Source organism: Jaculus jaculus, chromosome 3 (assembly GCF_020740685.1).
Source record: "Jaculus jaculus isolate mJacJac1 chromosome 3, mJacJac1.mat.Y.cur, whole genome shotgun sequence".
In the NCBI taxonomy this organism is placed as follows: Eukaryota; Metazoa; Chordata; class Mammalia; order Rodentia; family Dipodidae; genus Jaculus; species Jaculus jaculus.
This window is the reverse complement of record NC_059104.1, coordinates 20,066,433-20,092,926: the sequence shown is the minus strand read 5'-3', so window position 1 is coordinate 20,092,926 and position 26,494 is coordinate 20,066,433. Positions and strand designations below refer to the sequence as shown.

Genomic DNA, 26,494 nt, shown 5'->3' with positions numbered 1-26,494 from the left:
TTTCTCTGCATTGATCTCCTTCCCCTTTGTGCTGGTATCCAGTTCACAGGAAAACATCACCCTTGCTTATTTCGCCAGTTGTCCTTAGTTTCAGTTGGGCCCCTTCTGAGGTATGTTGGGGCAGCTCTCTTCTTAGGATCTGCATCTATCTGGAAAAGAGAAGCAGATTCTCCAACGGAGAGTAAGTTAGCACCCAGAAAATTGAGATAACACTTACTTTTTTGATAGACAGTTTGATAGGTGTAGGCCCTCTTATACCCCGTGATTGATGGTAGCTTGATATTGGAGAGTGGGCTTGTGTTTGGGTATGGTTCTGACTTGTTTCCCAGCTCCAGCTAAGGGTCTAGTACCACTGAGTGGATCAGTTAGCCAAATCAAGAGCAATTGATTCCTCACCATGGCTGTGTACCACTATTGCACCTGTGTGGGTATCACATCCAGTTAATTGTTGCTACTTAGGTTAAACAATGTGTTGCTTGGACAGATCTTGGTCACTTCCCCCAGTCGCCTATGTAGCGCCTTCTGGCACTAGACACGCTGACTGTCTGGGGACTGACTCTCTCCTGGCTTCCAGCCATGTCATTCCATTTTACGTGTCAGCTGCATATGGAGTCTTCAGCAATAGGGTCTTACCACTGGCCTTTGGTGGGTCATCAATTACTCTGACAGAAGTCTGTCATTGTTTTGGGAAACCTTGTAGGTTTCTCTGATCAAAAGCTCATTGTGGATTGTAGGCCCAAGCTGGAAGTGGGGGTTACAGGTCAGTGTCCACTAAGAAATTGAGGAAAAAGATAACTAATATACAAGAGTTAGAGAGGAGAGAGATAGAGGGGAGAGGGGGAGAGGGAGGGAAGGAAGATGTAGGAGATTTAGGTCAGTCTTGATCCTACCCTCTCCAGTGTCTTGTGGTTCAGGTGTTTACTGTAAGGGACTAGTAAAGGTTCAGTCATTTGGTCTGTCTTTTAGGAAGTAGAATTTTATGGTACCATTGCCTTTTGGGTCCGGATGAAGCCCATGACCATGTTCCTATGGCTCTTCTCTTCCCTTCTGAATGCCTCTCTTTCTCTTTACCTTCACGCTTATCCTGTATTAAAATATCCTTATTAAACACAAACCCTAGTTCATAAAATATTTCTATCTTTAAAAACATTTTTATAGAAAAACTTTATTAAACATTTTACATAATCCCCTCCCACTACCCTGTTTTCCTCCTTTCCCTTATCCCCTCTACTGAACCAGCCACATTTTCTCTACTATCCCCTATTCTATATTGATGTTTTTCTAAATAACATTATTTTTCAATGATTGCTTAATATACATAAATGCATGTAAAATTTCCTCAGATGAAAAAAAAACTGGAAATTTTTAGGAAATGCTATGCAATCTTTTAATGTCCATAATATTATCAGCTATACATTTGTGTTTATATAGGCAGAAAGTTCTCCCTCTTGTTAACAAATCATTAATTTTTTGAAATTTCTTTTTATATTTGCTATTAAATTAACTTAGTATATTATTTATTGTTATAACTTAGCAGTTTAACTTATCCAAGGCACAGAAGTGTGGAGCCTGTGTTAATAAACAAGTAGGTGTCATAAAGAAACTACTTAATTCTAGAAAGAAAACATTGTTTTTAAGCCTGCAATGAGATCAGAAGAATATTTTCTAATAAGAGACATCTTTTTATGGATAATTTTCACCTCTGTAATCTATTTAGTATTAGTAGAGATTTGGCTGGTTGAATACAAATTACTTTAGTTCTATTCTGTGATTCATTTTAGAAACACAAAGCATATCAAAATTGACTACAAGGTGAGTTGTGCTCAATAATTTATTTTAATTAACTGGTAAGAAAATGAATATCTCATTATGGCTTCTATGTGTACCAACATTTATCTAAGTTTGTAAAAAGCTCAGTTAAAATTCTGTGTGTTTCAAATATAAATTTGTGTAAAATATAAAATGAAAATTGAAACGGTGACATGGATAAATTAGAGTGAAGCACAGATTTAGTCCCATTTCTATTTTGTATTATATATTTTGTTAAAATCCCACTGTGCCTGTCATTGTGCATAAAGTAAGGTAAAATCCCAAAATCATAATATCCACAATAACCCAGTTGAAATATAATGCCATTGCAATTGTAGGTCATTTAAATCAGATATCTTATATAGGGCCCTAACAAAGAAACTCGGGAAGTTTGTCCAAGTTAATGTGGTACAGTGTGGGAGTATTTTAAGTAACGAAGAGAGGGAGATAGAATGTATACTTGGATACAGAGATATGTAATATACTACATATAATTTTAAGACCTCACAATTCCTTCCTATAAGACCGCAGGCTAGATGTAAGGACCTGTGAGTTAAAGACAAAAATATCTTTATCTTGCTGGCATTAATAGATGTGGAGTTCATACAGAATGAAATATTAAATATTCTTAAACTTAAACTAAATATATAGAATCTTTTTGTTGCACTGGCACAAATCAGAATATATATACTTCAAACTGATAGGAGTTGTTAATAAGTAGAGTTTGGGGGATTGCTCCCAGGGCCGCAGCGTGTAAAAAGGCTGATGTATTAATTTGGAGACAAATTTTTGAAAATAATAATTTATGTGCATATTTACTTTGTACTTGCCTTTCACAGAATTGAAGGTGATGATGAAAAGTTATACATCAGTTACCTCATGCATATGCAAATATATTCATGTATGCTGAGTAGATCATTTTTTGCATTTGCCTAAGTTTTGGTTAACTTCTATGGCTGGTTGGTATTGGATGTGTCATTAGTATCATGCTTAAATAAAGTGAGTTTCCTGAGAAATAAAACTGAATCTTGACAAAAGAAAATGAACGTGTGTAAGAAATAAACTAGTAACAGTTGAAGAGAAGGAGGGAGTCTATGCTTCCAGGGTGAGAAGCAGCACAGAATGTTCATTTAGCGTGGAGTGCCAAGAGGGAGAAAAGTTCTTGAGCTAATAGAGAAGCAAAGGAAGTAGGTCAAGGATCCCTTCAGCTTCACGGCTCAACCCTGACTTCTGGGCACTGTGTGGTGATAGAGAACCGGCATGTGGCTGGTGGCCCTGATTCATGGTTCCTCCTTTCAATGCTGGGATCTTTGCATTCTCCCATATGGGGCAAGGTGCTTTCTGATTAAGTACAGGTTAAGTAGCAGTTTTTATTACTCATCAGTTTTCTGCTCAAATAAATGTTATGGTCTTGAGAGTGTTTCTATAATGTATCTGGTCTTTGCTGGCAACCTCTCTCAACATATCTGTTTATACCTCATAAGTTAGCAATTTCTCATGTTGATCACCAGGTTGGCAAAGGTGAGATAATGGATGGATTAAATTTGGACTTTTTTTCATTGTAATTTGCCTTTGGAAACACTTCTTGGAGGCTGGCTTCAAACTCACTATGTAGCTAAGGATAACGTTAGACTCCCAGCCTTCCCACACCTCCCTCCGACATGCTGTGATTGCATGTGTGTACCAACATGTCTGGCTCTCATTTGGGCTCTTTGGTAACCTCTCCTGGGGTTAAAATGATTGACAGTGGTGAAGAACAATCAAGACTCATATTATTCATATGAGGAAAATCTACACTTCTTTAGAAGCACATCAGGAGACAAGTCTGAATAATTTTCAGATAAATATTTCATAAGAATTTGAAAATGTTACAGGATTAACTTGTTAATTTGTCTTTCTGAGACAGATTGTGACATAATTTCTTAAGATTCTATACTGGTCCTCATATTTTTTTTTTTTTTTACTTCTACCTAATTTTCTAAGAGAACAAAATTATTAAGCAGCTTGTGAATATCTCTAGGTCTGTATAACAGAAGTAGAGGACATTCTCCAGAACACAGGTCACCATATTTGTAGACAGGACTATACCTTGGAAAGTTCTAAACATGTGTATCTTTTAAAATTTTGTATTTACTTATTTACTTGTTTATGATAAAGAGGCAGAGAATGAGAAAGAGAAAGAGAGAGAGAGAGAGAGAGAGAGAGAGAGAGAGAGAGAGAGAGGAGAGATTGGTGTGTCACAGCCTCTAGCCACTCTAAATGAACTCAAGACACATGAGCCATGTTGTCTATCTGGATTTACTTGGTACTGGATAATCAAACCTGGACCTGGACCTTAGACTTTGCAGGCAAGCACCTTAACCACTAAACCATCTCTCCAGCTCTAGAATATGTGTATCTTAAACTGGTATTTGTTTAATGTAATGTTTGAAGATAAGGGCTCCATCCTAACCATCATGGTCTTGAAGTATTTGAGGACCATTATTTCATTCCTTTATCTGACATCTTGGCTGTAGCTGTCTATTTCATTCTCTATATAAAAGAAAAGGGGTCACTTACCTTCTTCCCCAATTTTGTGTCACAAATATACTTGTTTTTGGTTAGATTATTGAGGTGTTTGTGAGATGGTAGAGCTTTTACCCCAATATTGTAAGCTTTTGTTTTTTTAGCTCAGAAATTTATTTTTTTCTTAGTATTATGTCAGTGTGACTTGTCTCATTGCTGTGACTTGACAGAAGCAATTTAAAACAGGAAGGATTAATTTTTTTTCTCATAATTCCTGAGGGGTCAAGTCCATGGTTAGTTGGGAAGAATATCACGGAGATGAAAGTGCATGGCAGAGGATGGCTGTTTGCATTACCCACAGACTGGCGAGGAAGACAAGGTTCAGCTAAGGATAACTTCAAGGCTCCATTCCAATGGCCCTCCTCCAACTAGGCTCCATTTTCCAGAGACAAGGACCATAACTCATGAGCTCCCCAAACCACCAGCCAGTTAGGGTCGAAGAATTGAAATCATGAGGTTCTGAGGAACATGTTATGTTTCACCTGTAGCATGTATGTATTTTTTTTTGTACAAAATAATTGTTTCAGTATGACTTTTTCAGTTTTCATAGTATATACTTTTTAATCATACTTAACTGCCTTATTACCTACCTTATCCCACTAATCTACTTCCGGCTGGTCTCCTTATAGTTTCTCTCTACTTTGCTTCCACAAACACACACACACACACAAACACAAACACACACATGCACACACACACGTATAATTAAGATTGTGCTAGGGTTCAAACCAAGGGCCTCATTCATATAAGGCAAGTACTTTACCAACTGAGCTATACCCCTGATCCCACATGTCTTTTTTTTTTATCGTAAGGCTTTTTCTCCCAGGAATGCATGGGTTTAGTAATACCCAGTGGTTCCTGCGAATTTTTCTTCAACTATCTTTGCTTATGTGGCTTTTCACCTTCATCAGTGAAGTATCCAGCTCCTCGTGAGTGCTTTCTGCCACTTCTAGGCTATCTCTGAGTTAGATGCTGCATAAAACTGTATTTTCTTACAGAATAACTTCATTTGTAAAAAAAAAAATCCCCTTAATTTTAATGATAAATTTTATATATGTATGATGAATAATGTGACTTTTTGACATATGGGTACACTGCAGAATGTCTGAATCAAGCCAGTTAACTTCTATGGTACTCGATATACTAATTTTGTTTATAGTACCAATAGTTAAAATGTACTTTCTTAAAACTTTTCAGGTATACATCGTTATTGATTATAGTTACAGAATGCTAAAATAATCTACGTGATTTCTTCTCTAACTGGAACTTTGAATGATTTGCACAACGCATCTGAGTTTTACTCCACACAACCCTGGGCCCCAGCAACCACTATTCTGCTCTTTGCAACTATATGGGTTTTCATTTAGATTTAAAAAATGTGTGAGATTTTTGTGTAGGCGAATGAAACAACAAACGACAACACATTCATTGCTCATTTATGCAAAGATACTGATCATCTTATAAATCTAACACTAGAACTACTTTGTTTTTAGCACAGACTTTAATATGAATCTAGTGTTTATTCCTCAAGTAGCTTTGTGGTACCATTTGTTTCCTCATGAAAATGTCAAGCAAATCTTTCATACCTAATTGACTTAATTTTTTTTTTCATGAAGAAACAAGTATATTCATTTTAGTCATATTATTTTCATTATTTTTTATTTTTTATTGACAACTTCTATACTTACAGACAATAAACCATGATATTTTCCCTCCTGTCCCCCACTTTCCCCTTCACAATTCTGCTCTCCATCATATCCCCTCCCTCTCTCTATTAGTTCCTCTTTTATTTTGATGTGGTCATCTTTTTCTCCTATTATGAGGGTCTTGTGAAGGTATTGCTAGGCACTGTGGGGGTCCTGGATATCAAGGCCAATTTCTGTCTGGCCAGTTGCATTGTAAGGAGTCGTACCCTTCCTGTGGCTCTTACATTCTTTCCACCACCTTTTCCACAATGGACCTGAGGCTTGGGTGTGACAGAGATGTTTCAGTGCTGGACACTCCTCCGTCCCTTCTTCTCAGGACTATGGTGCCTTTTAGGCCTTCCTAGTGGTCATTGCCATCTAAAAAGCACAGCTAGTCATATTCTCTTTGTTTAATTTTTTTTTCTGTTTTATTTATTTATTTGAGAGGGACAGACAGAGATAGAATGAGGCCAACAGAGAGAGAATGGGCCTGCCAGGGCCTCCAGCCACTAGAAATGAACTCCAGATGCATGCGCCCCCTTGTGCATCTGGCTAACATGGGTCCTGGGGAATCGAGCCTCGAACTGAGGTCCTCTCTCCGGCTCTCATATTCTTAATACTTAAAACAATCATGCATCACTGAGAAGAAGGTCATAAGAAAATACATTGCTTGTATTAAATGGGATTTGTTGTTGCTGTTGTGAAGTGACAGTTACCAAAGCTTCCTGCAAAGATTCAGATACTGTAAACTTGCTTGTTTACATGAATGCACTGACTAACATAATTAGAAAACATTTACTACTTACCATGAAAAAATAGTGGATTTAGATAAATATTCTCCAAGGAATGTATACAGCTAGCTAATAACGTATAGGAGAGGTGTTTAAGGTCATTGGGTCATGCTTAAGATCATGAAAATTATCAGGGACAATGAAAGAAAGAAATGCCTTGTCACACTTTATAGGATGACTATAAGATAAATATGAGGGCTGGAGAGATGGCTTAGTGGTTAAGCGCTTGCCTGTGAAGCCTAAGGACCCCCGTTGGAGGCTCGGTTCCCCAGGTCCCACGTTAGCCAGATGCACAAGGGGGCGCACGCGTCTGGAGTTCGTTTGCAGAGGCTGGAAGCCCTGGCGCGCCCATTCTCTCTCTCTCCCTCTATCTGTCTTTCTCTCTGTGTCTGTCGCTCTCAAATAAATAAATAAATAAAATCTTTAAAACAAAGATAAATATGAAAGATGAGTTATGGTGAGCCTGTGATATACATATATATATATATATGTATGTATATTTTCCCCCAAGTAGAAACTAAATGTCTAACATCAGAACAATGGGTAAGCACAGTGTCTTACATGCACACAATGGAATATTCGAATGGAATAGGAGTATTTTGATTGCTTGTTTGTTTTTGATATAGGCATTCAGCTAGGGACAGCCCAAAGACAAACAGGTGCCACTCTGCCCTGGTGGGGCTGGAACTCCAGGCTGATCAGAGCCATCCGTGATGGCTGTAAGCAGCAGCAACTTCCTGATGGTTCTTGAACTTTCCCCAAGCTTAGCACTTGTGCACTGGCCTTTCTAGAGTCATGATTCCTCGTGGGTGTCCTTCAACAACGGAGCGGCCTTCCTACTTACCAAACCTGATAATAAAGCTTACTGTAATTGGAGGCCTATTTCATAAAAATGGATCTGAGCCACACGTGTGAGACATTTGTCCCCGGAGACTTCCCACACTGGAGAGAGACTCTCCCCAGATTTGTACCTCACCCTTCCAACCCATGCTGGCTGGGAGGGGCGGAATTCCTCTTGTTGGCTTGAGAGCTTTCATGCTTTTTCTTCTCTCCTCAGTCCACCCTACCCTAGTAACTGACTCTTTCTCTGAGTCCTGGTTCTCCAATTCTCTTTTAAACATGGACAAGAATCCATGCCCTGGGTGTCATTTGCTTGGCTTTCTAATCCCAGAGCTCAGTCTCTCTCCTGAATCCCTGCCCAAACTCCAATCCTGCAACAGTACGATGAGTGATAGTAAGGAATCAAGCATTGATTTGTGTTACTGTATGTTTGCCTGGGTGTTGAAACTGTGCTAAACGGTACACTGAAGGTCCTTTAGAACTGTAAAGTTTATGGGAGCGAGCCAGCAACTCATTTTGCAAGCAGTTTACGCTTCACTGGAAGGGTCTGGAGGGAAAACTTGAATAAAATACTTATCTTAGAAAATACGACAAAGAAATACTTGATTGGATAACATAGAACAGACATCTTAGTGGCTAACTGGCTATTTTTGATTGGTCAAATGCGTTTTGTTTCTCTAGGATATAAAGTTCAGTGAGTTAACCTTTGTGTTTGCTCAGGAACCTAAAAGCCTGGTGGTCCCTTAGCTTGATGGCCTTCCAGTTAACATGTTGAATGTGCTATTTGAAATAAGTCAGTCTCAGAGGGTTCCATAGTCATGATTCTGCTAATAGGAAAAGTCCAGAATAGCAAGTCCAAGGAGACAGAGAGGAGTTTGCTGGTTCCCAGGAGCTAGGAGCTGGGACATGGGAATGGGGGGGAGGGATTTCCTACCAATATTAAATAATATTTTTGTGGGGTTAAGGTGTGATAAAATGTTATAAAATTTGATGGTGTGATGGTTACACAACTGTGAATGTAGTAAAATTTACATTTCTAAAGGTGAATTTCCTGGTACATAAATTACAAAGTAATAAAACTTATAAAAGCATTAATGTTCATAGTAACCTTACAAGAAAGTTACAAGTCTTCTACTTATGAAAAAGATTCATACAAATGAAAAGCCAGTGCAATCCAGTGAGTAATTTTTGTTCCTGGTTTTATTCTTCTGTTCTTCCTCTTGGCATGCTTTCCTGAGGCTTTGGGGACTCAAGAGGAACAGTGCGTCTTTTTGAATTTTTTTTTTTTATCCACAATGACACATTAAATATATATTTAGAAACATTTTGTCCTTAATGTAAGAAGGTCCTTTAGAGGGGAAAAAAAATTCTCCCTATATATTCAAGGTTTTGTTTTCCACCCAGATAATAAACGTTCTGACCTTGAGAAAGCATGTTTTTTAATCACTGAAGGAATTTGGGGTAAGATTGAGCAGAAGAAAAAACTCTGTCCTTTAAGCATACAACTGATTTGTACAGGGTACTTTCACTGAGTGAGGCATGGCTGGACATTAGGTGTATTCCAACCAGAAAAATGCTGTTTAATGGCTTGAACAGATAATAGGCCACTTTCTTCCTATAATATCTTCAGCAGCTCTAGTCAATTCTCCACGCAGATGTCTGAATAATGTTTCCAAAATGAGTGCCTATTATCCTTGGGAAGAATCTCGAAGGCTCACGTTGGCCTTCCAATCTGGGCCCTATACCCATTACATCCTCATCTGGGCCATTCCCACTGCATTGCTCCAGACATGCTGGAGTTCTTGTGGCTCCTTTAACAAGTGGTCCTTTCACTTGAATCTCATTGGTAATGTTTATTTAAATGAAGGAAGGTCTTGAGCACCCCCAACACCTTTACCATATATTAATGCTCCTCGATTTTGGTTTTAATTCAGGTTTGAATAAGAAGCATTCTTTGACTTTAGAAGGCAAAGATAGGGACTTTGTGTGATAAATATTAATAATGTGGTACCTGTTCTCTATGACCCCTTGTACAAATGAAGCTAATGTTTATTTGTATTTTATGTTTAATTACAGGCTTCACAGGTAGGAGCTACTGTTTGCACTTATAACTGGGTGCTTGGAGTCCTAGCATAGGTATTCCTCAGTGAATGCCTCTTGCTTGCCTGAATAAATCCAGCCTTTAACATTCATTTTCTGCACTATGGAGGTTGTCTCCAAACTCATATTATGTCATCACTTTGGCCTTCTTTGAGTCTGTATGAAACATCTGAAGTCTTTGATGTGTTGTAGAAGTCTACAGATTCTCACTCATCTCCTCACCTGCCTTGCTGGTGGCAAGTCACCCATTCCACTTCCCCCAAGGTACATTCAGTGCTCTCTACTGTCTGTAATTCATCAGTGAAACTGGATGAACTCATGGTGGTTCTTATCTGTTTATCTGTAGGGCTGATTGAAATGGCTGACAGTCCTTGTTGCACTGAAGTGACCTCAAATTTGACCATAGAAATGTCTTGATCTAATGCATTGAACTGGATTTAATTTCAGTCATTTAGAGTTTTTCACTGAAAGTTAAATTAGCAGCATTTCATATTTCCTAGGAGACCACAGCCAGACAGCTGTGATAATCTGAGATTCTTTTAATGAATGCACAAAGTATTTCTACTAAAACTTTACAGAGATAAATACTTTGTCATTGTTAACTTTATATTTGCATTTATCTTAAGCCCAGTAAAAAAAAAAAAAATCCATTTATTAGGTCAGGTTCCTGAAATGAGGCCAAGAGAAAAGTAATGAGCACTAAAGACAAATCATAATGGCATGTGTGATTTACTGTAAGTGGTTATGGGAGTGATCTTACACCACATCTTACAACTTCCACTTCTCAGCGCAGAAGTTGTTGACATTTAGCGTTTTCATCATATGGGCTGCTTGGGATCTAGGACAATGGGGCTTCCCAGGGACCAGAGAGGGCCTGAGTCTCCACTGTTTCCCAAGGTGCTGTTTACATACTATTGTTACTCTAGCTCTCATTTATAGACGCCCCATGCTTTATCTAAGGAGTTCTTAAAACTCAGTTTCTTTCTGCCTTTTACTTATATTCATTTAGATATTAGTGGTGGAGATTAACAACAAGGTAGTTTTTCTGCAGATTGTTAGAGATATAGGCACAAGAGATACAGATGCTAACCTACAAATTTAAACTCTAGATTATAGAAATTCAGTTCCAGAACTCCTCTCAGCCCCACTGTAGCCCAAAGAAGCAAGATTGAGTCACTGTTCATCTAAGTGATTTTAAGGGTATTAACTCTTGAGCGGGGGATGGTGTAGGCTTAGAGGTCAGTGAAGGACCACACCTCCTGTTTCCTGCTAACATTAGAAGGGAAGAGACACATCCTCCTAACTGGAGGAGGACTTTGTTCCTCTGGTCCTAGGTAGAACCTGTCAATCATTCACTTGGTCTAGAGACCTCCTGTCATTTACAGGCATGCTAAAGAGGTTGGAGGAATAATTATCCTGTTAATGAGATAAAATACTATACCCCATAGAACACCCTTGCTAAATGTTGTTGCTCACAGATCCTTGCTGCTCAGTCTGTCTGCTTTTTTGAGTTTTAACTCAAAGACTGTAGCTTATTCTTTCAGTTTGTTCTCTTTTATTCTTTTTCTTGTTTGGATGCTGGCTGGAATCCTAAGCATGTTTGCCCTGACACTGCACGCTTTACTAACTTTGCGTTCATAGCTCCAAGCCCCTGATGCTATGGCCACTCTCTCTTCTGATGGGAAATGCTCTCACTCTCTTGAATATTTGTGTGTGTGTGTGTGTGTGTGCGTGTGTGTGTTTCTTATTAGAGACTACTTTTGCCCTCCTCGTCTCCTTTTCTTCATTCCTTATTTCTTCTTTGCCATGGGTCACAAACTGGAAAGCCTTAGCTATGTGAGTCCAGATCATCAGGGAGGAGACATATCTTGTTCTCCAAATCCTGTGATATTAGTAGATATCCCTTGAAAAGCATCCTCAATAGCCTTAAGCTTAAAGAACAAGGTATGGTGTTCATTTCTCATGTTTGTGTTATGTGTCAAATAATATAGTAATATGCCATTTAAATATCTGTTGACTATACTAAGGAGAACATTCCCAATACATACTTAACCAAGACACCCCTTTTTAAAATCTAACTTATTTATTTGAGAGAGAGAGAGAGAAATGTGTGTGCTAGGACTTCCAGCCACTGCAAACAGACTCCAGATGCATGCACCTCCTTGGGCATCTGGCTTACATGGGTACTGGGGAATCAAAATTGGGCATAGTCTTCAGAGGCAAGTGTCTTGACTGCTAAGCCATCTCTCCAGCCCTTGGAACCCCATTTTTGATTGCATACCTCATGGATTATCATTTTGTTTCCTAAAAGTGCTTTAGTAACTGTTTCTATGATATATTATGAAATGGTAAACTTACTAAGTCAGCATTATTTGGGTTCTTGGTAGCAAACAAAGTACTTTTTGGAGAAGATGAAGGCTATCAAGACACATGGCTTCAAGTTTAGCTAGAGCCTTGGCAGCTGGAAGCGTCCTTGACGTCAGGGAGCAGACCTTGAAATGGAGTGAGGCAGTCTGGAAACTGAAAGCCCATGAAAGCTCCATGTTTGGTTGAAGCAATGATTAGAAGAGTGTTGAGGAAACTAATCAGTCTCTGTATCTTTAACAAGTAATCTATTTCCATAGAGGTGAGAATAGAAATATCTGAGTTTATCATTGATATTCTTCTAGCCTTATACTACCCACGTTTAGTTAATTCATTATCTATATGCATTGGATTTCATAATGTTCATGAAGATTATTAGGGACATTTCTCAAATATCTTGAACATTAAGCATGCAATGAATTCTATAGTTAGGAGAGAGATCATCCGTATCCTCACATTTTTGCTAATAAGCAATACTGCCAATCTTTATATATTTTCCTAATCAATTGAATCAATTATATTTTAACTTAACAGGTAAGTACTGAGATGGATAAGCTTTCATATATTTATTGTCTTTAAATTTGATCTCATTGTTATCCATTCACATTCTTTTTCCATTTATTTCCTCCACTAGTTTTTGCTATGAACTGTACTCAAGTTGTTTTCTCAGTCGTCAGAAGACCCTCTTTAAAGTACCTCTCTTACTGTGTAATTTTATGTAGCATGAATATTAATGAAATATTAGTTATAGTTCAGTAGATGTGAAAAGTAAGGGTAGAATAAAACTTGTAAAGTTCTCAGTGCGGTGAACAGAAAGATACAGTATTGCAGTTTGAGTACTCTGTGGAAGGAGGTGTTTAAATTGTCCCTTAATTAGCATTTTATTGTATCAATAATTGAGGCACATATACAGAAAAGAATAAATACCTTTGTATATATGCATATCAACTGTGTTAAATGGGGCATATTTATAGCTTGTTGCAGCCAGCTCTTTCTTGCTGGAACAAACAGCCAACCACAAGCAGCTTATGGGCTTGTGGGAGGAAAGGGTGTACTGTAAGCTTGTAGATCTGGGGAAACACCATCACCGGTGGAGGAAGCTGGCTCACATCCATAGATAAAAGCACAGAGACATCAACAAAAGCCAGCAAACACCAAAAATGAGCAGCTTTCACCTCAAGCTGCTCTTTTTACATCTCAGGGCCAGGACTCAAAATCAGCTCCAAACACTGACTGGACTCCACGACCCCTCCTCCCCCCCTCAGTGATACCTCTTCCGGTGGGGCGGGTGGAGATTTAAATTACTCACTTAACCAAAAGTACCTCAGTATATGGGGGAACATGCATTCATGTTTCAAACCACCACATACATGTGGAGAATATATTTTTTAAACCCTAATGAAATATTTCCTGTTACCCTTCAAACTACTACAGGACCAATCCTCCCAGAGATGTGCAAACCAAATGCTTCTCAGATTAATAAATGACCTCAAGGTGAGGGGTCGAGGGCAGTTTCATTTCACAGGTGATATTTTAATGGAACCTTGAAAGTTGCTAATATTTGAGAGGCAGAAATGTGTAGAGTAATTCCAGAGACCATCAGTCTCACAGTTGAGCAGAAACACGGGATGGTTAAAGTGGAGTGCCGAGAGATTTGGAGCTTCAGCCATCATTCACACGAAATGCTTTGGTTTGTTGCATTAAGACCTTGGGGGTGGGTCAGAGGTGACCAGAGCCTTCTGATCCCGACAGCTATGTGATCAGGACTACGCTGTAGGAAGGTTCATCTTGGATCTTAGAGCCTTGGAGGCCTGGCAGCAGGCTGCTCTTTCTGATATCTCTCCGAAGAAGAGGCAGGGAAGGTCACTCTGAGGGACAGGAATTCCCAGAGTGGGGAAGAGAAGGGGCTGAAACATGGACAGCGGCTGAATGCAGACAGCCCTTGTGACCACACTTCACATCCTTAGCTGCACCTACTTCTAAAGCATGTCCTTGCTCTGGCAGTTCTCAAAAAGCTGAGAAAAATACAATCACTGCTTTATCCTTCTTCACACTTTATGTGGTTGTTATTGTGCATAATACTGACCTTGACTTCATTTCTATTTCCCCTATTTTTATTTATTTCTTTTTACGTCTTTTGGTGTGTGGACTGCATGCTTGGGCGTGTGCATGTTTATATGCACCTGGACACGTGCGGAGATGCATGTGAAGGTTGGCATTGGGTGTCTTCCACATTATTTTTTTAAAATTTTTGTTGTTGTTTATTTATTTGAGAGCGACAGACAGAACAGAGAGAGAGAGAGAGAGAATGGGTGGGCCAGGGCCTCCAGCCACTGCAAATGAACTCCAGATGCGTGGCCTCCTTGTGCATCTGGCTAACGTGGGTCCTGGAGAATGGAGCCTTGAACTGGGGTCCTTAGGCTTCACAGGCAAGCGCTTAACCGCTAAGCCATCTCTCCAGCCCTTCCACATTAGTTTTGAGAGGACTCTCTCATTGAAGCCTGAGCTCATTAATTCAAGTAGACTGGCAGCCAGCAGGCTTCTGGGATTGTCTTTCCACGGCATCCAGCATTTTACCCATTGAATTATCTCCCCGGCCTTCATTTCCCCTATTCTTAAGCTTGATTCTCAGTTGTTTCTTCTCACTACCTCAATACTGAGGTGGACCAGGCCAGCTGGCCTCATCTTTGTAACAAAACCGAGTTGTTGGTCTTCTGGAGTCTCCTATTCTCCTCAGAAAGCTTCCACTCTGATCATTGTCAGCCTCTCTTTGTCTCCAGTTAGAAAGTTGGAGTTCACCGAAATGTGTCTCTGGCATCCTTCTTTATCCATCCCCAAGATACTCCATCCCACACTATTGTCTTGTCCGACCTCACCCTAGAGTTACCAGTTCCTTTCATGACAGGCTGCAGGATCCTGCTGCTAGAAAGCCACACATGACCAGGAAGGACTCTTTGATTTCTGCCCCACCACCTCCCTTGCTGATTCTGTTTTCTTTCTCAAGGAAATTTGATTTATGTGGTTGCTTCAGACAGAAGATAGCAGAAGTCAGTTCTTGGATCCATATTTCCTTCATTGTTGTAGTTGGTCCTTCTATTGCCATCATCCAGATATATTCATCTTCCCCTGAGATCACAAGCCTTATGGACCTTCCTTAGTGAAGCCATAATCTTCTTGTCCTTGTAACATACCCTAGATTTCCATATCTAGGCCTTTCCCTTTCTCTTCCCTTGCCAGACTTCTCTTTATATAATAGCCAATGTGCTTTCTCTCTCTCTCTCTCTCTCTCTCTCTCTCTCTCTCTCTCTCTCTCTCTCTCTGTGTGTGTGTGTGTGCTGCGTATGGAGTGTATACATTCATGTTCATAGATGTGTGTATACCTGTGTTTGAAAGTCAGGGGTCAGTGCTGGTTGTCTTCCTCAGACCCTCTTCACATGATTTTTGTCTAGAGACAAGATCTACCTGTGAACCCACAGCTAACCTATTCAGTCCTTCTAACTAGCCGACTAATCTTAGGGATCCTGTTGTCTGTACCTCCCCATGACTGGGATTGCAGGCATACACCATCATGCCTGGCTATTAATGTGGGTTCTGGGACTATAAACTCAGGCCCTTATGATTGTGTAGCAAGTGATCTATCACCTGAGCTGTCTCTCCACCCACTGTGTGACGTTTGTAAAAGAGTTCATGTTATGATCTTTTTCCAAATCTTTGAGTGGATCCAGAGCCTGTTCAGAACACAAACTCTCCTCCCAGTGGAACCTATGGGATACTACATGGTGTGGCTTGTGCCTGACTTTATTACTTTATTACTTTATTACTTTATTACCCTCACTCCCCTTAGTATATGACATCCTTTTTATGACCTACTTTAATGGCCATTCTCTCAGCATATGAAGCGTCTCCCTGCTACTTCCAAATCTCTGCCTCTTAACTTTATCTTAGCATACAAAGACTACTTTCTAAAATGTTCTTTCTTGACCACTGAGTTGAAGAACACCTCACTCTACCTTACTCTGCTACCAATGATCTATTTTAACTGACTACTTTAGTCAGGAAATAAAAGCTTGCTATTTAGTGCTATGATTTTGGTTTCTCCCTCTAGAATCTAGGCTACTTAAGAGCAGATCCAGTGCTGTATTCCTATCCCTTAGAATAATGCTGAAGTTATTGATCAACACTGTACTTTGTAGTTAAATAAGAAATGAGAGCCATGTGTCTGACTTTCAGTTCTTGGAACATATTAAACTAATGTGTGTCTATAACTGGAAATAAAAGACACAAAAAGGAAAGCAGGAAGGGAAGGAGGAAGAGAGGAAGTAATATAAAAAAGGAAGGAAGGAAATGCACAAGGAAGGCAGAATGGGAGAGAATGAGAGAAGAGAAAATAATTGAAATTTTTGGTTAGTTTTTAATCACTTCATTTGTGAGTACAAAGTAGCCCAGATAGAAGAAATTAGCCCTTGATTAAGGGCTAGGTTTTGGGTTTTTACTTGAGCACATTGGCCTTAGAGTACCAGTCTTGTAGTTATATATAAAAGATTGGATTTTTATGAGGATCTCATGTATGAAAACATAGGTCATTTCAGCTGACAAGTTGAAATTTTTCCTTAAGGCTCCTGAACAAAATGATTTTGATTGGACTCAAACATAAATTTAATTAAAGATCAATAGAATTTAAATGCAGAAGCTCCCTCTGGTGGTGTAATTTATACACACACCAAAACAGCCAGCCCAGAAGGAACACCCTGCTCCTAGGGTGGAGGCTGAGGGGATTGCAAATGTTTTCTTCCAGTTCAGTTTTAACATTGCTTTGTTTGCTTGTCCTCCAAGGACTCATAACCTTGCACCGATTTAGAACTCTCCTATGCATAAGATGTGTGTATAGAATATGCTTCATGGGTTAGCAGTCATTTAAGACGATCTGCATAAATTGCTATATTGCTAGGCTCAGTATTTTTTAAGTGTTATTGTGCTTATATCTATTTCTTTACAAAACTTCTAGGTAGCATGCACATTTCTTTTCTTTTCTTTTTTTTTTTTTTTTTTGGACAGCAGTCATTCCCCAGTTATAAGTCATGACTCAATAATAATTATTATTTTTTTACTGTTATTGATAAAACACCAAATGGTCTCTCACCTTCTCCATTTATTTGGGGATCAGGATGTATATTACTTAAATTCTTACTGTCCTGCCTCTCAGAGATTTTCCTGATGGACTTCTTTCCATCCTACATGCATTTTTGTAATGTGTAAAGCCCATTTACACAGACTTCACATTGTCTCTCTGTGCACGTGGGTCTGCATATCAACTTGTTCTCCTTGAAATCACTAGTCCATCACTAGAGGTACCTTCTAGAAATTTTCTCACGAGTCAAGCTCTGCTACACACCCATTCCAAGGAACACACACCCTCCCAAACATAACTGCATTCTATCTTCCATCTTCCACTGCCCTTACATTACCTTCTTCTTCCTCACTGCATTAGGGCTCCTCATGTTGTCAAATGGTGTTTATTCTGATCATGAAAAGGCTTTTCCTTCTTCATCTCTCATTTCACAGCTGCTTACTGATTTTTTTTTTTTTCTTGGTCAACTCTCTTATTCCTGGACATAGTCTCCCTGTTAGTGGCAATGACCCTGACAAACATCTCTAAAACATTCTAATCACTAACATATCACCACAGTTTGCAAAATGAAGTTTAAACCTAATGAACCCGGCACTCAGCAGCCACCTCCCTTTCCCCATGATCTGGCCCATTTCACTTCTTCCCCCTTTGTTCGTATTGAAGAAAGGTAAGATCATGCATTTTATTTCTGTTTGGGAAAGGTAGCCTAATTCTGATTTTTGTTAATGGATTTTGCTCTCGATAATACTTCAGAAAACAATAAGGGCACTGGGCATGAGAAAATAAGTTCACATTTGTTGTTGTCACTGGGAATATCTCCAAAATTTTCCTCCTGATATTTAGTTTAAAAGTAGCTTTTACTCTAATGGACCATAGCACGTTTGCTTTATTCTTGCTTTATTTATTATTATGTATTTCATGTATTCCCATGGAGTCATTCCTTAGGGAATTTCTTTTCATCACCTCTCTATTAACAAGAAATATCCTAGATGTGGCCAAAGTGAATGCACCCCAACATGCAAGTGCTCTGAGGGGGACCATTTTTCCCTCTCTGGAGCAGCTTGCGTGATAATCACACATCTTACCTACACTTTCTTTGATTTCAAACTTAAAATATTCTAAGCATTTGTGCTATTCAACTTGTACTATTGTGCACATTCGTATAAAAGTTACCATTGTTAGAGAAACTAAGGCTCTGCTGTTAAGAGTGAAATGAAAATAATTAAGTTACTCTCTGCAAATCTCTTAGGGTTATCAGTAGAAGATTTTGACTTGAATACTCAAATAGGCCTGGATGTGCACACAGAGAGGGTGGCACTAACTAATGAGAGACTTTGTGTGCTTCTTGGGTGACAGAGAGAGGGGAAGCCAGCTAAGTCACAAGATGTTGCTGAAACAAACACTTGATTGGAGTGGGAGAATTGATATAGGTTAGAAGCAAGTAGGAGAGTCATTTCAAGGTGAGATGGGAACTTGAAAATCAGTGGGAAGCCAGAGAGAGAACTTAAGGGCAGAGTTGATAAGCTTTAGGGAGGAAAACATTTTTTTTTTTCTTTCCCTGAGACACTTCAGACTGATTGCAGGGGAGAACAGTAGAAACCAGGGAGGAGAAAAAAGGAGAAAATTACAGTATAAGTCACAGATGAAAAATTGTCAACATAAGTGTGAGGGTGGTTTTTTGTTGTTGTTGTTTGTTTGTTTCAATAGCAAGAAGATTCTACTATTGAAATTTGCCACCCAAACTGGCTCACCTCAGGGGAGCCGAGGTGGCAGTCTAATGTCCTTCTGACAGATGGATTTCCATTCTCTCTCCATAAAGTGTGAAGCAGAGCTCCGTGACAGTAAGGGAGAAGACACAAGGGCTTTGAAGTTCACTTGCTTATTGGACACTGAGAGTCTGCAATGTATGCATGTTTCTTGTGTGCCCTTAGATACCTTGTAACTCCTTGGCCTCAGCATTCTTTTATTTTTCTTTGTAAACAAAATCACAAAAATGATCATCTGTTCACTGGTCTTGTAAGGCTGGAATTCAGGTCTCCATCTTCTTACCTGGGAAGCATGCTCCTTTGCAGACACGGTTTGACTCACAATGTTGAAGGGAGAGGGTGAGATAAGATCTTTCTGAGCTGATTATTGCCCAGTGGTTTGTTCCCCCCACCTCTCAACTGAAGGATGAGAAAACCAAGATTCACAGATGTTACATATTTTGCCTTTCCTCAAGCCCTGTGGCTGGTCACATTGGATCATGATTGTAGAATGTTTCTCCCTTACTTTTTTATATTTATTATTTTTTAGTGAGAGGGAGAATATGGATGGGGCAGGGCCTCCAGCCACTGCAAAGGAACTCCAGCTGCATGCACCAGCCACCTTGTGCATCTAGCTTATATGGGTTCTGGGGAGTCAGTTCTGCGTCCTTAGGCTTAGCAGGCAAGTGCATTAACCTCTACACCATCTCTCCAGCCTGCTTTCTTCCTTCTTGATGGCATTTCTCTCCGTTGTTTCACTCTTTTCCCCTCACAAGTGCCTAATTCATCCTCAGATTTGCTATTCAGACACAGTTTCCTGAAGCATTTCCTTGAGTAACCCAAATAGAATTCAACAGCTCATTTAAAAAAAAAAATTTTTTGGCTTATTTATTTGAGAGCAACACACAGAGAGAGAAAGAGGCAGTTTGAGAGAGGGAGAAAGAGAGAGGAGAGTGGGTGCACCAGGGCTTCTAGCCACTGCAAATGAATTCCAGATGCATGGCCCTCCTTGTGCATTTGGCCAACATGGATCCTGGGGAATGGAGCCTTGAACCAGTGTCCTTAGGCTTCACAGGCATGTGTTTAACTGCTAAGCCATTTCTCCAGCCCAGCAGCTCATTTGTGTGTGTGTGTGTGTGTGTGTTTGACTTTCATGCAATCCTAAAGTCACTCTTGCAAAATTACAATGCATACTTTTTAAAATATTCTATTTATTTGAGAAAGAGAGGGAGAGAGAGAGAGAGAGAGAGAGAGAGAGAGAGAGAGAGAGAGAGAGAGAGAGAGAAATGGAGGGAGGGAGGGAGGGAGAGAGAGAGGCATATTTAGAGAGAATGGGCACACTAGGGCCTCTAGCTACTGTAAATGAACACCAGACACATGTTCCAGCTTGTGCATCTGGCTTTACGTGGGTCCTGAGGAATCGAACCTGGGCACCTTTGGCTGTGTAGGCAAGCACCTTAACTGCTGAGCCATCTGTCCAGCTCTACAATGGTAATTTTGCATTTTTAATTTAATGTGTATGTAGATGTGTTTATAGCATAGCACTTGACATAATTCTGTGCAATACAGCCTTACAATTTTGCTGCATTGAATTAAACCTCAACCTTTCCTGCCCTCATAGAGGCTCGAAGTCTCATCCGGATGGAGAAGCCTTTGTGGATCACCTCTCCTGAACTTCTTCTTCTTACCTTTCTCCCCTGGGAAGATCCCATCTTTCCTTGGCACTCTGAACACATCCTCATTTCAAGACACACTTTTCTTGACATATATAGTTTGAATTTTGATCATAGTTAAGATTTTCTTTTGTTCTTCCAAGTTATAATTTGTAAGCTCCTTTAGGGGAAAATGTAGTTAATCTTTTTCTTTTTTATTTTTTCTTGTAACAAGCACCACAAATATTAGAAAGTAAAATAAACATGGGTAAATACATAAACATATGCATGCTTCCTTTAATATACTTATTGTGGAAAATCACCAAAATTGAAAAGTTCATGAGCTCTTTGGAATAACCTAATTAATAGATTATTTGCATCTTATGTATCAGGTAATCAAGTCCAAATAAGCTATAACATTTTGTCAAGGTCTCAGAACTTAGAAAATAATAATTAGAAAAAAGCAAAATGTCCTAATTATGGGACAATGTTTTGATGTATTTTCAGTTATATGATTCTAGTTCTTCAAGTATTTACATTATCATAGAACTCATTTTGATTTTATGACATGTAAATGAAAACTTATTTGAATATTATTTACATGATTACATAAATCATTTTGATTGATATTATTAGTTATTATATGTCTTATTAGTTACTGTTTCTATTGATAATTGTATAAACAATACAAATATATTTGCCATATAACTATCTAAAACATAGTGACTGATTCCCTTGGTTTACTATTCCTATAACTTTTAAATTTATTTATTTATTTATTTTTTTATAACTTGGCTATACTGTTGTATCCCTTCTCTCTCCTGCCCCCATTCTCCTGAGGAATCCTCTTCAGTGGGGTTATTGGTATTCACTGTGGTGTTCTAAAGGCCTCAGTCAGTCTCTGTGTGGAGTGGGAGATGGTGCCTCCCACCATGAGGCACTAACAATCTTTTGGATTACTTTTTATCAACAATTTTCATACATGAAGATAATACAAGTTGATTATAATCACCTGTCAAGAGGCAGGGGAGATGGCTTAATGGGTAAGGCACTTGTCTGAAAAGCCAAAAGACCCAGGTTCAATTCCTTAGGACCCATGTAAGCCAGATGCACAGTGGTGCATGTGTCCTGGAGTTTGTTTGCAGTAGCTTGAGGCCCTGGTATGTCCATTCTCTCTCTTTCTCAAATAATTTTTAAAAAGTAAACAAATGCAGTAATAATCTTTTAATACCTGCTTTTATCCCTCTCTGCACCAACCCCTTCCTTAAAGTCCTTATTTCTAACAAGACCCTCCTTATATTTTGATGACTTATTTTTGGTCCTCTTTCATTATTCATGTTGAAATGTTGAGGATCTCATTTTTGTGGAAGTAATGACAGCTGCTATGATATCATATTGTAATAATCACTGTTTGTCTGGAAGATAGTGTCCTAATCTATTCCTCCCTTTTCTAGTCTCACATTCTTGCTTTCCACTCTTCTGTGACATGCCCTGAGCCTTGGAGGGAATGTTATATTAATCAGTTTGTGTTCAGTATTCAGCCTCCACTTAGTCTCCACAACTTGCAAAGTTTTGCCATCTTCAAAATGAAGCTTTAATGACCAAAGATAAAATCAACACTAATCTATGGAGATAAATAGAATATATTAAGAAAACAAGGCTAGAGAGATGGCTTAGTGGTTAAGGTACTTGCCTGCAAAGCCAAAGGAACCATGTTCGATTCCCCAGGACCCACATGAGCCAGCCAGAGGTACAAGGTGGTATATGCATCTGGAGGTAGTTTGCAGAGGCTAGATACCCTGGCATGCCTATTCTCTCTCTAACTCACTCTCCCCTCTCTCTTTCAAATAAATAAATAAAAATACAAAAAACAAAAAGCAAAAAAAAATATGCAAAGGCAATTTGATAGGTAAAGTATATCCATTTAAGCAGTCAACAGTAGTGGCTTTCCTTTCAAGGTCTATGACCTTAACAGCCATAGGTTTCTGGGTGGATTCTCAGTACCAGGAAAGTACTCTCTCTCTTAGAGCAGGTCTCGGATCCAATCAGAGAGCCAGTTGTTATTTGCATTCCAGTTGTGTCGCTAGTAATTCAGACAGCACGTCTTGGCTTGTTTGTGCGGCACATACGGTTGTTCCACAGTTGGGTAAGCCTGTTGAATGTTTTCAAATCATCATTGCCATTTTCAAATATTTTGATACTCTCTGAAAACTGAAAACTATCACAGCTCGTGAAAGTTCATCTGGTGCTGAGCGTGGTGGCGCACGCCTTTAATCCCAGCACTCAGGAGGCAGAGACAGAGGTAGGAGGATCGCCATGAGTGTGGGGCCACCCTGAGACTTCATAGTGAATTCCAGGTCAGCCTGGGCTACAGTGAGACCCTACCTCATAAAACAAAACAAACAAACAAAAAAAGTTCACGTGGGTCTGGAGAGATGGCTAAGTGATTATAGAGCATTTGCTTGCAAAATTTCACAGCCTAGATTCCATTTCCTCAGTGTCCATGTAAAGCCAGATGCACAATGTGATGCATGCTTCTGCATTTCATTTGCAGGGACAGGAGGTCCTGGCATGCCCATACTCTCTCGCTCTCTCCCTCTCTCCCTCTTTCTGTCTGTCTCTTACTATCTCTAAATAAATAAAAATATTTTTGAATTAGTTATGTACACAGTGTGTATACAGCCATGTTGGTACCATCATTAGCCTCCTTCCTGTCCTCCCAGCTCCACACAGACCATCCTTGTTGGGGAATTTGAGTCGTGCATTGTGGGGTTAGCCATCAGTTATGGGTAAGAGGCAATGTGTTTGTGCATAAGGCCAACATGTGGCTCTAACATTCTTTCTGCCCCCTTTTCCGCAAATTTTCCTGAGCCATGTTGGGTTCATTTTAGGTCTGTTTCAATAATGAGGTCTTGGGAATCTCTGTGTCTCTGGATATCTAGTTTGGTAGGATTTGAGTGTTCTCTGTGTCTATCTCTTGAAGAATAAACAAGAACATGCCATTTTCCCAACTGGAGTTCATGATTGCCTTTTAATGTTTTCTGTTTAACAGGTGAATAAGATTTGTGGCCATCCAGTAAGAATGCCCACGCCAAGCCCCCCTTGTTCCTTTGACCTGAGCAAAGAGAAGCATGGGATGAAGATCTCTGCAAGGAATGGGGAAGAGACTCTTGCCACCAGAAGAAAGTAAGACCTTTGTTTTACAACCAAAAAAGAAAATAAGCAATTAACTTTACCGCAGAATAGAATGCATCCATTAAATAGACCCAAATGTGATATGGGAGAAAGCAGAGATTGACATTCATTCCAAAATTCTGTGGTTCAACCGGTTACATTAATTTGAAAAATAGATGCAGCTTAAGACCAAGATGTCTTTCTGTGTCTATAGGAAATAGTATATACTGTATTGTACATGTGATGATTGAGTGTGGATGGTATAACTGAAAGATGAACGTTTAATTCTAAGTAGTCTTTGCTGATTGCCATCTACTTTCTACACATAGCTACTAGAGACTGTCTTGCACAATCTATGACAGAGTAAATTTGCATGGTGGAGTAGATGGAGCACATCTGTATGATGTCATCAATATTACTGAAAATTTATCATTCACTGAAAGTGAGTTGGATAAAAAAGAAATTTCAATAATACATTTATCTGGAGTGCTTCAAAAGCTACCTGTGGATACAAAATGGAAAATGAGCCTTTGACATAACTTGTTATAACTCCCATTTCTGCTACTGTGCCCATCGCTATTGCACATGTTAAAGACTTCATTAGCACTTTAGTTGATAATTATTTGAAGATCATACGTATGCATTTCCTGATCAAACCAACATAGCTAGGAAGCACAGCAAAATGGGACTCTTGATATGTTTTATTTACTAGCAGAACTAAGCTAATGCAGATGAGACATTACAGAACACCTCACTACAAAATGTTAGAAAATGAAAAGTGGAAAATTTTAGAAATAAAACTGTCTCTTCAGTGAACTCCTGGTTATGCATCTTGCAGATTAATTTTTCTGTGTTTCTGACAAGTCGTGCACCATTATTCATTGTTCATAAATTAGGATAGATACATCACAGGCCAGTCTCACACTACCCAATGTGAACAAGTAGACGGACTGCATTTGAGTTCACTTATGTATTTCAATTTATGCTGTTTTCCCATCACTGTTCTTGCTTAATTGCCTTGGGGTTATATTTATGCTTGTTTCCCATGTATTGTGAGAATCTGTTCATAAACTAGCTCTGGATTTTATCTCTCACCAACTGATTATCCCTCCTGAGGTCGTAAATTTCAATGGAAATAGGTAAGCCAGTATAGTGAGGGTGACTTCTTCCTCATGCAGTTTACTCAAACTGCTCTCTTGAGCTTAATTCACAGCACAACCCTTCCACTGACTGAAACATTGCTTCTATTCAAACCTCATTTCATAGTAGGACATACCAGATCACATTTAGCTTATTGTGGACATGCTATGTTGTATGGACACTTGTTTAGTGCCTTGAGGGCATGCCAGGTGGCGTGGCCACTTAAGTCATGATAAAGTTTTTAGCTTGTATGAGAGCTCACTTACAAACAAACTTAAACTTGTCAGTCAGCCAAGCTAACTAAGGCATTTCCAATACCATTGAGAGGCCCAATGTCAGAGCTTCAGTAAAATCCAACAACAGAATGGGATTTTTTTTTTCCTCCTTATGTAAAACTCCCTGAGAATACCCTATGTTGCAGTCCGGTTTGTATTGCTGTTAGAAATCACCCAACCAAGAGCAGCTTCTGGGAAAAAGAGATTTATTTTGGCTTACAGGCTCGAAGGGAAGTTCCACGATGGCAGGGGAAAACGATGGCATGAGCAGAGGATGGACATCACCCCCTGGCCAATATAAGGTGGACCATAGCAACAGGAGAGTGTGCCAAACACTGGCATGGGGAAACTGGCTATAAAGCCCATAAGCCCGCCCCAAACAATACACTCCCTCCAGGAGGCGTTAATTCCCAAATATCCATCAGCTGGGAACCTAGTATTCAGAACACCTAAGTTTATGGGGGACACCTGAATCAAACCACCACACCCTATAAGTGTGTTAGGACAGCAAGTCCAGTGCATAAAGTGTTTTCTACTGTAAGTGAATGGATCCAAAAACTGCACTTCTTCATGAGTGTTAGGTCATCTTAGGTATAGATGTCTGTCTTTTCCTCTTCTGTCCTCCCTCCCCTCCCTTTCCCTCTCTTCTCCTTTGTTGTTGAGCCTTCCTTTTTCCTTCCTTCCTTCCCTTCTCCTTTCTTTTCTTCTTTCCTTTTTTTTTAAGGCAGGCAAGTGCCTTAACCACTAAGCAATCTCTCCAGCCATTTTTTCCCCTATCTCTCTCTCTTTCTTCCTTTTTCTAATCTCAAACTTTCATATTCTCAAGGCTGTCCTTGAACTCTTATTCTCCTGCTTCTGTCTCTCAGGTCTTGTGAAACCATGCACCATGCCTGGCTATGAATTTACCTATCATGTGAGAAGGGCCAGAACACTTCTTTCTTGCTGGTCACATTTGGCAACAAATGAAGCTGGGAAGCACTTGAATTCAGCACTTTGTATCTTCACACTCATGTCCATGTCCATGTCCAGTAAAGCATCAGGTCCCTGTCTGTCCCCAGAAAGCTATCTATAGTAAGTCATTTTGAGCCATGTCCATCTGCAGTAGGGCATCAGACCTATGGCCATCTCCGGTAAAGCATCTAGGATGATGTGCTTCATATTTTGTTTGTCTGGTAAAATGATGAATATAAAGATCATGTAGACTCTGTTCTGTCATGGACCGGGAA

The 26,494-nt window shown here is 39.5% G+C and overlaps 1 protein-coding gene across 2 annotated transcripts in view; it reads left to right on the top strand.

Annotated features, from left to right (window-relative positions):
* Gpc5 (glypican 5) overlaps positions 1-26,494 on the top strand; it is a 1,425,487-nt gene that overhangs the window by 317,028 nt on the left and 1,081,965 nt on the right. For both annotated transcript variants that reach the window (XM_045146480.1, XM_045146481.1), the window contains exon 4: positions 23,732-23,865. In XM_045146480.1, the coding sequence (XP_045002415.1) occupies positions 23,732-23,865 (134 nt within the window). The remainder of the gene's footprint in view (positions 1-23,731; positions 23,866-26,494) is intronic.